General features: G+C 33.8%; 2 protein-coding genes across 2 annotated transcripts; one reads left to right on the plus strand and one right to left on the minus strand.

Moving 5' to 3' along the window:
- Positions 1-717: 717 nt before the first annotated feature.
- LOC135151743 (glutathione S-transferase T2-like) lies at positions 718-2904 on the minus strand. Its single transcript, XM_064090923.1, has 3 exons — positions 2470-2904; positions 1640-2110; positions 718-1559 (listed from the first exon to the last, which is right to left on the minus strand). Exons 1-3 carry the CDS (start codon positions 2536-2538, stop codon positions 1035-1037), a joined length of 1065 nt encoding a protein of 354 aa, XP_063946993.1. The 5' UTR covers positions 2539-2904; the 3' UTR covers positions 718-1034.
- A 2530-nt stretch (positions 2905-5434) lies between these two features.
- Positions 5435-9223, plus strand: LOC108214886 (floral homeotic protein APETALA 2). Its single transcript, XM_017387124.2, has 10 exons — positions 5435-6349; positions 6771-6796; positions 7035-7065; positions 7252-7339; positions 7480-7625; positions 7804-7848; positions 8001-8092; positions 8187-8359; positions 8474-8701; positions 8787-9223. The coding sequence occupies exons 1-10, from the start codon at positions 5820-5822 to the stop codon at positions 8979-8981; spliced, it is 1554 nt and encodes a 517-aa protein (XP_017242613.1). The 5' UTR covers positions 5435-5819; the 3' UTR covers positions 8982-9223.
- The last annotated feature ends 2467 nt before the right edge of the window (positions 9224-11690 follow it).

Below are 11690 nucleotides of genomic sequence, written 5' to 3' on the forward strand. Positions count from 1 at the left end.
AATATGAAATTTGACTTGCTTAACTATGATTGCAGATGACATAGCAAATTTAGTACATCAGACCTTTGGTTTTATGATCCTTGCAGATTACTGATTTATTAACTTAATGTTTGTCATTGTTTTAGTTTCAGGGTACGAAAGAAATAAAGCTGATCTCTGGTTTATTGGAATTGCGGCTCTGGAATGAGTTTATGAGAATCGTAGCTAGCTGGGAAGATATTGTCAATGTTTTTTTTAATGTTTTCTAGATATTGTCAATTGGTTGGTAATTTGAGTTTCTCCTTGGACTACACTAGATGGCATCAAACTTGTTTTGGACCTTGTTAATTGCTTTGGGTTGGTAATGTTTTTTTAATGTAACTTGTTTTGGGTTCACTTTTGTATTTGATGGATTTTTGTCCTAATGCAATTGCTAGAGGAATGTATTCTGTTTATGTTCTTCAGTAAAATATTTCAGCAGTGAATTCTATTGTAAGCTATTGTATGCTCATTTCCTCTGTTCTAGCTAGTCACTAGTCACATTCGTCTTTAGTAATTGTGCTCTTCACTAAGTTTTTAAAAGAATACATAGTTGTTGGTTATGCTCTTGAGACCTTGTCAAATAAGCCTTATATAATACAGAAAGCTATTTACAGAGTTGAGGGTGGATAGATTTCCCTTAGTTACAGATGCTTGCTAGTCTCAGTTTCCAGGGATTGTTAAAGTAGGTATGCTTCAAGGTTGCCTGCCAGGTGTTCCACCTGTGATCATGAAACTTGTTTATCTCCGCTGACAAACATGTGACCATTGTTTCTTCCAGACCTGATCACCATATAATTATGTCCCCAGGAACAAAATTCATAACACTGCATTTCAATACATCTGCTGCAACCTCATTTCAGTAACCAAATTGCAGAATTGCAGAATATCAAAAGAAGTTCAAATTCATTCACAACATCTATCCAGCATAATTCACAAAATAGACAATCTAAAACAGCATCCAGACAATTAAAACTTTTCAAAAACTTTCGCGATGAGGAATATATTATATTTATCTAGAAAAAACGAGCACGCCTTCTTTCCATAATTTCTTGCTTCCTCGAGTTAAAATATTCAGCTTCAATAGCCCCCATTGAACGTGTATCCATTGCCATTATTTTTGCATCAGCTTCATCTTGTTCCTTTTCTTCTCTTCTCCTCTCACGTTCCTCCTTCTCCTTGGCTAATTGCATCATTTCTTTTAGGTGTTCATTTCTTTGTTTTCTAGATTCCAGCAACTCAACTCTCATTTGTTCCAGAATAGCAGCTCCGCTATTATCATCACAATCCATTCCTGGCCTCTTTCTTTTCTTTTGTAGTTCTTTAGCAGCCTTCCTTCCAATTGGCCTTTCAAGTTCTGATTTTTCTAACATAACACATTCTGGTGAGGAAGGAGATGTGGGACTTTCTTTTCGAGCTTTTGATTTCTTTGTAGCAAACTCAGTATTCCATTTAGGCAAGTGTCTTAAGAGATTCCAACAGTGCTCCAGAGAGAAGCTAGTTTTGTAAACTTCCTTGTACATCTTTTTTGCACCGTCAATCTGTTAGGTTGACCACAAAATGTGATTCAACTACAATCAATATGAATCAATTTTTGGCCAGAAGAGGAAGGATGATTTACCTTATCAAGTTCTGAATACCCACTTCGCCCATCAAATTGGTTGTAAAATCCATGAAATTTATTAACTCCAAGCTGAATCATAGACCATCGATGAGTTAATGAAGAGACATTACGATTAGATTCGAATTCTTTGTGTTTCATAAAATAGTTATGCACTCTCTGCCAATAGGTTCCAGTTGTTTGATCAGCACCCGTAACCGGATCTAGTGAAACATTTTGCCAAGCTGAAATGAGCATTTCATCCTCCTGTTTTGTAAAATTTTTTGTTCGTATCCTGTTTTTCTTAGTATTCTGTGAAGAAAACACTTGAGGCGGAACAAGTGTTGCTTCAACGCTTTCGCCTTCACTAGGACTTTGTGAAAAAGAAGGATTTTGTGTTGGTCTTACAAGCTCCTCGTAATCGGAAAATTCTGAAGTAAGTATATCCATGAATGAAGGCACTTTTTCGCTACAATTCGTCTCCAAATTCACCTAATAACCAGTCATCATTTAGAAGAAAAAAATTTATGTTTGACTTATAATTAGTCAGGAATCAGTTGGCCCGAGTAAATTCAATCTTATATAACAAAAAGATTAATTCTACACTAGATTCATCTCATCAAAAGATAGGTTTGATAAAGATATGTAGAGTTGCTCAAAATCATAGAAAAAATCCCAGGAAAAACAACTCAAATAACATATACGTTCACTTGCAAGAGTAACAAGAATCTACTGGTTTCATTGGTTTCATACTAAAACATAACAAGAATTAATATACCAGATTCATAAAAGAAAATAAAATTTGCTAAACCCATTTAATCAATTAACAAAAATCAAAGTGAAGATAAAACCTGGTGCTGATTATTCTGAGAAGTTGGAACCAACTTGTTGCGAAGAGTGAAGGAATTTGGAGACTCCATTAATTTTATCTGACTTGATCAAAGCCACCAAATTTGTGAGCCGTGGTTAGAAGAATGTATACAGACTTTTAGTTTCAGCGGTAAAAAGAAAAGGAGGGAAATGAGAAAAGAGGAGGGAATTGATGGAGCAGAGGGAGGGAAATCATTTTTTTATTGATAAAAATAAAATAGGGGATGGCTAGAGGATACCTAATTTTAGGGCATGGTTAGTGTTTTTTAGAATTTCCTAGTGATTTAGGGCATGGCTAGGACACTGTTGGAGTGTCATTTTTGGACACATTCCCTATTTTTGAGTTTAGAAGCTCAAATAGGGAAGCTGTTGGACTTGCTCTTACTTCCTATTTGCTCTACCAATGCCCACCAGTAACCAAAATCACCTACATATGCAAATAAAAAAATAATATACATATGATATATGGAGAGAGGTTAGTAAAGCAGATGTACAATTCAAAAAAGAAAATGCCTCATTGGCGGACCCATGATAGAAATGAACTCCATTTGGTGCATTATCAGCAGACTGCTTTAGCCATTTTATTTACATTTGTGTGAGCATCTCTGATTATGGAAATCCTTAGTTAAAAAATAATTGACATACTAAAAATAAAAAATTTTAGTCAATAGCTCGAAAAAATTTTAGTCCAATCATATTGAGTTGTTGTCTATAATTTTAGTCAACCTCTTATGGATGGCTAAATTTGTCGAACCTCTACATGTCTGTAAAAAATCTGTGGGAAAATTGCACATCATTTATTACCATATTGAACTGATATATTCTATTTTAACAATCTAAAATATTAATAACATACTACTTTTAAATTATAGCCAACCAATATAGTCAATACCATTGAAGCAAAATGTCTTATAAGAGCATCTCCAACCATCTAAAACGCTTGGTTAAAAGTTGAGTTGGCATACTTAAAATAAAAAAATTTAGCCAACAGCTCCAAAAACTCAACTCCAACCATGCTCTGCCGTTGTCTATAAATTTAGTCAACCTCCTATGGATGGCTAAATTTGTCGAACCTCTACATGTCTGTAAGAAAATATGTAGAAAGATTGTACATCATTTATTACCATATTGAACTGATATATTCTATTTTAACAATTTAAAATATTAATAACATACTATTTTTAAATTATAGCCAACCAATATAGCCAATACCATTGAAACAATGTCTTACAGGTTCAGCAAATGTTACATAATGCCTTACAAGTCCAATTTAGCCAACGATTATAGTCAATGCCGTTGGAGATGCTCTAAGTTCAGCAAACGCCGTTGGAGATGCTCTGATGTACCGTGATTTAAGTTTTTATTAAAATATTTTTTAAGTAATTAGATTTTAGATGTCGATTTAAAATGAGCGGGAATCATATTTATGACTCGACTAGCTGACAATTATATTATTCACTTACAAACTTATTCAATACTAGCTTTTAACCGGTGCGAAGCCATGGTAATATAATTCATGATTTATTATTTATAATTTAAATTTTAACATCATTTTATTATTATTTTAATATTAATAAATTAAATCTTAGTTAAATTATATAAACCAATGGATTATATTTTCTCACGAAAATTTAGCTTTTACAATTTATTATCTATTTATAAATATTTTTCTATTATTAATATGTGATAATTTATTATTAAATTAATTTAAAATCAGACTTTCATATTTCGTATATCTTCATATGTACGAAAAAAAGATATTTATCGTGTAACAGAGTTCGAATGTATTAAAATAGAACATGTTAGATTTAAAAAGAGTTATACGAAGGTTCTTGTTAAAAAGAGATATTCAAAATTATATATTTGTAATTTTAAAATAAAGTTAAGCACTATACTAATTACTCCTTTTGTCGCATTCAATTCTATTTTTTCACTCCTTGTTGTTCTTATAAAACATAGTTTTATAATATTGTTTTAAAAAAAATTTCTAAATATAAATTTAAATGTTAGATTTATATTTAGTGAAAAATCTTTAAATAAATTATAAATATTATACTTTACAAAAAGAATTAAAATCTGTGTCGTACCCGGTCCCCGAATATACAACTCAAAGGGAGGAAGGGAATATAAACTTTGATAAGTTAGTTGACAATACTCAAGTCTCGGAGAAAATTTTCAACTCAAATATTACCATTGCAAGATATTTTACACACATATATAATTTATATATTACATGTTTTTTATTTATTTCTTCTTTTGAGTTAATACAAGTATTGTATTATCCAACCATCAACCCCTTACTGTCTTGTTGATAAAAGGAAGTTGTATTAGTTGTGAGGTTGAAGTTTTCTATAATCTACTGGTTGAAAGATAAATGCAATGATCAATATTTTAATTAGTTCAACTAAACCACAAAAATAAATACTTAATCAAAAGCTACTCCCTCTGATTCTTTATACTTTGCCCATTTCAAATGTCGGCACTGTTCATGACACGAGACAAATTACTTGTTTACGTCTAATTTATAAGATTAAATATAATCATGAGTGATCTGGTTGGATTCATATTTACGAGTACTTTAATACAGTGAAACTTTTATATTTAATACTAATACAAAATTAAAGATATTAATGATCAAAAGTGTGTGTTGGCAAACGTGACAAAGGCAAACGGGAAAAGTATTTAGGGACGGAGGGAGTATTACGTAACAAATAGATTATTTACAAACAAATATCCTTGTATTATTTTCTCCAAAATATTAGTAATCGAACTAATTCCATGACTCGTGCCTCGTGGTATAAATTAGATTTTAATAATCTAATATTTATCAAAATAATCTCCGATTAAAACCTTAGTCAATTAAGTAAATTCTGGCTTTTACGTCGGTTCAATGTGTTAGTCACTTATTTATGAATATAATATACCATTGGGAGAAAGAAAAAAATCAGTGGCAAGTTGGGGGAGAGAGGGGGAGTCTACAGTAGAAGAAGTATTAATCAAGAAGGGGTTTAGCTTCTTTCAGCTAAGCCTCCGAAAACTGCCCTCGTCTATGCTGTATTGGGCAGTAAATAGTAGTTCGGGAGGCATAAGATCTAGCGGAACATTTACTTGCTACCTCTTTTCTCTTTTCTCTCCTCTCCCTGCATAACATATCACTCAATCTCTCCCTCTTTCTTTCCTTTTTTACATATTTTCTCTCCCGCAGAAGAAAACTTGTTCATCTATCTGTCATCTAAGATGATGTTGAGGATCATATAAATAAATAAGGTTTAGATTAGATCTGTTAAAGAATTATTTTTGTTGTACTAGGAGAAGATCGATTAAAAAAGAAATGTGGAATCTAAATGACTCCCCGAGCCACGAAAGAGACGAGGAAGAATCAGAAGAAGGGTGTTCATCACCTTTTGACGGAGATGGACCTGAGTTTGACAAGGGTAAACGGGTCGGATCCATGTCGAACTCGAGCTCATCGGCTGTGGTAATTGAAGATGGTTCCGAGGAGGAGGATGGGAGTCGGAGAAAACGGAGCAGTAGCAAGATTTTCGGGTTTTCAGTGAACAACGACAACTCACCGGAGCTAGAGCCTCCGGTGATCACTCGCCAGTTTTTTCCGGTGGATGAGTCGGTCGAAACAATGGGAATCGCATCGGAGGCTAGCGCCACCTCCACGTTTCCGAGGTCCCATTGGGTTGGTGTTAAATTTGGCCAAACGGAACCTCCTCGCACCGCCGGTGTCGCCGGAAAGTCTACGGAGGTTCCACAGCCATTAAAGAAGAGCCGGCGTGGGCCACGGTCGAGAAGTTCACAGTACCGCGGCGTTACTTTTTACCGGCGAACCGGTCGGTGGGAGTCACATATTTGGTTAGTTTTACTTTTTCTTTTTCTGGGAAATGCAGAAATCAAATCAACTTTTGCTTTCCACTTCTTATTCTCTTGCTTAAACTTCAATGTTCTTAATACTCCCTCCTTCCCATTTTAATTGTCCACTTTGCATAAATCACACAAATTAAGAAGTATTAAATGTATCATGTTGTTATCATTGCCATGCATTAAGAAGTACTAAGTTTTCATTCATTTTGATTAAAAGTCAACATAATTTGCATCGTAAATGATGAAAATTGTGTGAACTAGTAATGTTAACATTGAAACTTGTTATAATTTGTATTGGACAAAGAAGATGGACAAATAATATGGGAATTTTTTTTTTGACAAAGTGGACTATTAATATGGGAAGGAGGGAGTATTCGTTTGTTGAACTCATCTCTCTTTCTTCATGATTCAGGGATTGTGGAAAACAAGTTTATCTAGGTAAGTAGTGTTTGTGTTTTTGTTATTTTTAGCTATGGATGTCAAACAAAGAAAACAAATGGTATCTTTTGTTGTTTTATTTGGACATGGAAAATACCTCCTTTCTTTATTTTCTGATCTCTCTGGTCTCTCCCTCCCTCTCTCTCTCCATCTCTCTCTCCACATCTCTCTCTATACAAATATATTTGTATCTATACTGATAAAGTGTTGTGGGTTGTTCTTGGAAATATATCAACAGGTGGATTTGACACTGCACATGCCGCTGCCCGGTTAGCATTTTCAGCTTTTAAATATACTATAGACTCGCAGTAATTAAAATCTTCACTTTTTCCGGCAGAACCAGTAGCATTAATGGGGAGCTAGCTCTAGACTAGTGGCCATATATCTAATCTTTATTTTGATGCCATATATACACATATTCTAACGACTAGTGTATAAATTTATATCTATATCAGTGCATACGATAGAGCGGCCATCAAGTTTCGGGGAGTGGAGGCAGACATCAATTTTGTACTTGAGGACTATGAGGAAGACTTGAAACAGGTAGCTAGAGCTAGCTAGGTCAAAGAACACTTAAATCAATACATGATGTTGTTTCACCTTATATATCCAGATCTACTGCTCTTTTCATCTGGCTAAGTGAAAAGACCAGTAATGTAATAAAAATTGGTGAAATGTAACAGATGAGCAATTTAACCAAAGAAGAATTTGTGCATGTGCTTCGAAGACAAAGCACTGGATTTCCCAGAGGGAGTTCCAAGTATAGGGGTGTTACTTTGCACAAATGTGGTAGATGGGAAGCCAGAATGGGCCAGTTCTTAGGCAAAAAGTAAGCCACTAGAGAACATATAATACATGCAACTATATGTTAATACATGAATGTTAATAATGATGATAACAAGAATTATTGTAGAATGAATTGCAGAATTTCTTCTTTAAGTTAGTATGCATGCCTAGCTCTAGTATATAGTCTAAATTACCCGTTTCATTTTATGTCATCTAAACAGGTACGTCTATTTGGGTCTCTTTGATACTGAAATTGAAGCTGCCAGGTGAGTTGGTAAAATGCTTCCATGCCTTTTTCTTTTCTTCGACATTCTATCATTACACTAGTAGTAGAAATTTAGTTTAATTGTTAGGACATATGATATTGTCAAGGACTGCCGAGTCTAAGAAGTTCATAATTTATATCTTTAAATCTTAGGGCATATGATAAGGCTGCAATTAAGTGCAACGGCAAGGAAGCGGTTACAAACTTTGATCCTAGCATTTATGAAATTGAGCTTCATCCTACTGGTACATTTGCCAATCATATAATTCAAGTATAGAGTGTAGTTTGTGAATTTTCTCGATACATTTGCCAATACATGTAATTTTTTTACATCCACAGAAACTTCTAGTAATCAACGGGATCATAATCTAGACTTGAGCTTGGGCAGTACCGGGTCAAAGCAAAAGGAATTGGGAGATGATCATAGTCACAACCAACAAGGGAGGGATCAACAGTCAGCCTCAATGGGTTATCCAATGAATAGTTGGCAAAATCGGGGGATTAGGCCTATGGTACGTATAGATATTCTAGTCATTTTGTTTGGATGAAAAAATTAAATTGAATCTAGATTCAAGTTGACATGGACATGTATGATATTGTATGATTTTCCTACTGTGGATTTACAGCTCAGTCTTCAACAGCAAGAATCGGGTCGAAACCAATTGGAATCACAAAGAAGAGATGGGTACAATGAGATGGAAACGTTGCAACTTCTAAGTCAAACTCACCTTCAATCTCCGGGTTCCGCAAGGCCTCAAGACATGCACAGTGCATATTGGAATAATTACACGAAGGTCAGTGAGGTGCAGCAAGGGGTTCACATGTTTCCAACTCAACACAACTCAAACTATCAAGTGGGTCTCCAAGATACTTTATTATGCTTACGTTATTTCGATAATTTCGTCTAAGAATTAATGGGTATTCTAAATAAAAATGCAGATGCAGTTTTCGAGCAGCAGCAGCATTGGAGGGCAATCATCTGCAAGTGATTATCATAATCAGTGGAGATCCAGTGGTCCACAAGTTTTTGCAAGTGCTGCAGCATCATCAGGATTCCCTCCTCAGCAGATAGTAAGATCCGATCCTAATTGGCTGCACACAAATGGCTTTCATTCTTACATGAGACCACCCTGATCATTAACACTAGCTAATTAAATTATATGTATACTAGTTAAGCTATATGTATGACTGCTTCTTTCGACAATGTAAGACCTCCTAATTATTTGTGGTAGTTTTGGTAAGTATTGTGCAGCTTCATCAATGTGCCCTCACAAATCAAAGGAGGGTGAGGGTGAAAGTTCATTAGTACATAACTTTCTAGTAATATAGTATATTTTTGTCTTGGTCTACTAAATTAGAGATCAACTTTTATGTGATGTTTAGTGCTTTCGTAAGTTGTTTGTTACAATGTTAAACATACGAATGGATTGTCACGCGGTGTTATTGATGAATTCTCTTGGCATTTAGGATATGGTTACATGTTGGACCCCACTGTATGTCTTACTCCCTCCGTCCCGCCAGGAAGTTTACGTACACTGTTTGCACGCATTTTGAGGCTCTCGTAAAATATAGTTTCATAACGTATTTTTGATTTTTTTCTTTTTTGAATAAAAGTTTAAACTTCAAACTTTTTTTCAGGAATTTTTTTAAAAATATATATATAATGCAAGTATACTTTATAAGAACCTTAAAATGCGTGCCGAAAAGTAACGTAAAGAACCTGATGGGACGGAGGGAGTATATATTAGTGCTCCAAGTTTTAATTTTTAATTTTTTTGCTCCGGAAAGTATAGAAAGTGTGGGTTCTTGATCAGAAGTTAAAGGGAATAAATTTTGGATATGGGAGGATGAAAATGGAAAATAAGGGAGAGATGTGGGAAGTAATAAAATTGGGAAAGAAATGAGGAGAGAGGGAGAGTAGGGGCATGATGAAGAGTCTCTATCATGGTGTCCTTTGAATCAGTTCCAAATCGCTCACGACTAAAAGCAGTCAGACAAAGTTATTATGACGAGAGGGACTTAACCTAAATCTATTGTAAATCTTAAGAACTATACATGCTTAAAAAGAAAGGGAAGAATCTCTCAAACTACACATGATAAGAATTATTAACACAGTTTGTGGTTCTTAAAATTTGAGTAGTTTGTTTACTCTTTTTTTTCCCTTTAAACTATAATTTTATACATACTAATAACATAATTTTTTTGTTGTCCATACATAAGAATTTATAGTGAAGTTTCATAATTAAATTTAAAATAATCATAATTTTGGAGCTTGACTATTTGATAACATGAGAAGGTGATTAGATATCGAGTCACGGAAGAGTAAACAAATGCACCATTGCTTAGTTACGAGGCCATACACTCCCCCTGTTTGGCAACACTTAATTATAAAAAAATAAGTCTTATTTGTTTTTAAAATATTTCATATTCATTATTTGAAAAATAAAAATTTATTTTGAAAAGAGTAGAGTTTGTATATTTTTTCTTCAAATATAATCTCTTTTTTGAAAAAATATTTTTGAAGAAAAATTAAGTGTTGTATACATAGGAATGGGTAAATGTATTGTGTGTGTCACATTCTTAGGAATGTACATCTTAGTTTTCCCAACCTATAATCTTTCCTAATATTTCCGAATTACTAAATAATATTGTAGGGAAAATTTTATCTTTCAAGTTGCATCAATAATCACACTGTTTTGACACATAAATGTAGATCATAAGACAGGTTAAAATTGCATGTGCATACAATGAAACATAAAACATAGTTAACTTAATGTTGGACAAGAAATGATCTTTTGATCAATTAGACAAGGTTAAATGTAAAAGCAAATGTAAAAGTTTAAGCTTGGGAGAGAGCAACGGTGGAAAAAAGCTAAACTTAATTATTGGCACATATAATATATTATGTAAAGGAGAATTAGGTGATGATTATTATAAGATCCTGAGATTGCATGTAACTAAAAATATCTGGAAACAAGATGACAAGGAGCATAATTTAGGAGAGGAAAAGTAAAATAATAAACACACATGTGGTTAAGAATAAACCATATATACCTAAATAAAATAATAGGAAGCACTGGGGACATAAGTTGTAAGCTTTGTCCACATGAATGTCTTATCCTAGTTGGGATATAAATAAACTATTATGTGCAAAATTACGTCACTTGGGTCGTCATTCTTGGAATATTATATTACAGGTTCATTGTATTCTATTCCATATTTGTCCACAATTTTAGTTGTCAATACTTTACTTTTATCGGGTTGAGTAAAATAGTCCCTCGTACATATATTTCTATGATACAAATTGTATAATACATGTTAGTACGACGTGACACTAACATACTTAAATCTCAAGAACTAAAGATATCCAACTAGTGTAAGTTGCAGCATAATTTATTGTGTGTGATTTGTACAGTAAAACCAATATTGTGTCAACTCCAGACTACTTCATCAATTTTATTTTATTAATTAGTTGTTTGCCATTTGGCAATGCCGTAAAATTATTCATCTTTCTTGACTAGCACAAGGTGCCAGGAGACAACAATTGACCAAAGACTGTTAGAGAGAGAGAGGGGTAAGTAAGTACTGGTTTCCACTTCCTGTGGTCCATACTCTCTTTTTTCATCTTTGTTGCTCAGTAAATATTTACAATATCAGTGAAATTATATGTACTCCTAGAGATTTAGAGGTTGGTACGGGTGTTACAGTTAAAGTTAAAAGTAATAAAGGCAACAAAATGACTATGTTGGACATAGGCTGAGGACCAGCATCCCACTAGATTCTTTTCCTTTACATAGGATTGAGGATCTGCCGAACAATATAACCTTGTTGAACCCCTCCTAC

Source organism: Daucus carota, chromosome 3 (genome assembly GCF_001625215.2).
Source record: "Daucus carota subsp. sativus chromosome 3, DH1 v3.0, whole genome shotgun sequence".
NCBI lineage: Eukaryota > Viridiplantae > Streptophyta > Magnoliopsida > Apiales > Apiaceae > Daucus > Daucus carota.

Coding starts and splice junctions, on each gene's coding strand:
- LOC108214886 (XM_017387124.2), top strand. CDS start 5,820: ATGTGGAATCTAAATGACTCCCCGAGCCACGAAAGAGACGAGGAAGAA. Junction 7,066..7,251: donor ACTGCACATGCCGCTGCCCG/GTTAGCATTTTC, acceptor TATCTATATCAG/TGCATACGATAGAGCGGCCA. Junction 7,849..8,000: donor ACTGAAATTGAAGCTGCCAG/GTGAGTTGGTAA, acceptor TTTAAATCTTAG/GGCATATGATAAGGCTGCAA.
- LOC135151743 (XM_064090923.1), bottom strand. CDS start 2,538: ATGGAGTCTCCAAATTCCTTCACTCTTCGCAACAAGTTGGTTCCAACT. Junction 2,111..2,469: donor CTCAGAATAATCAGCACCAG/GTTTTATCTTCA, acceptor ACTGGTTATTAG/GTGAATTTGGAGACGAATTG. Junction 1,560..1,639: donor GGTATTCAGAACTTGATAAG/GTAAATCATCCT, acceptor TCAACCTAACAG/ATTGACGGTGCAAAAAAGAT.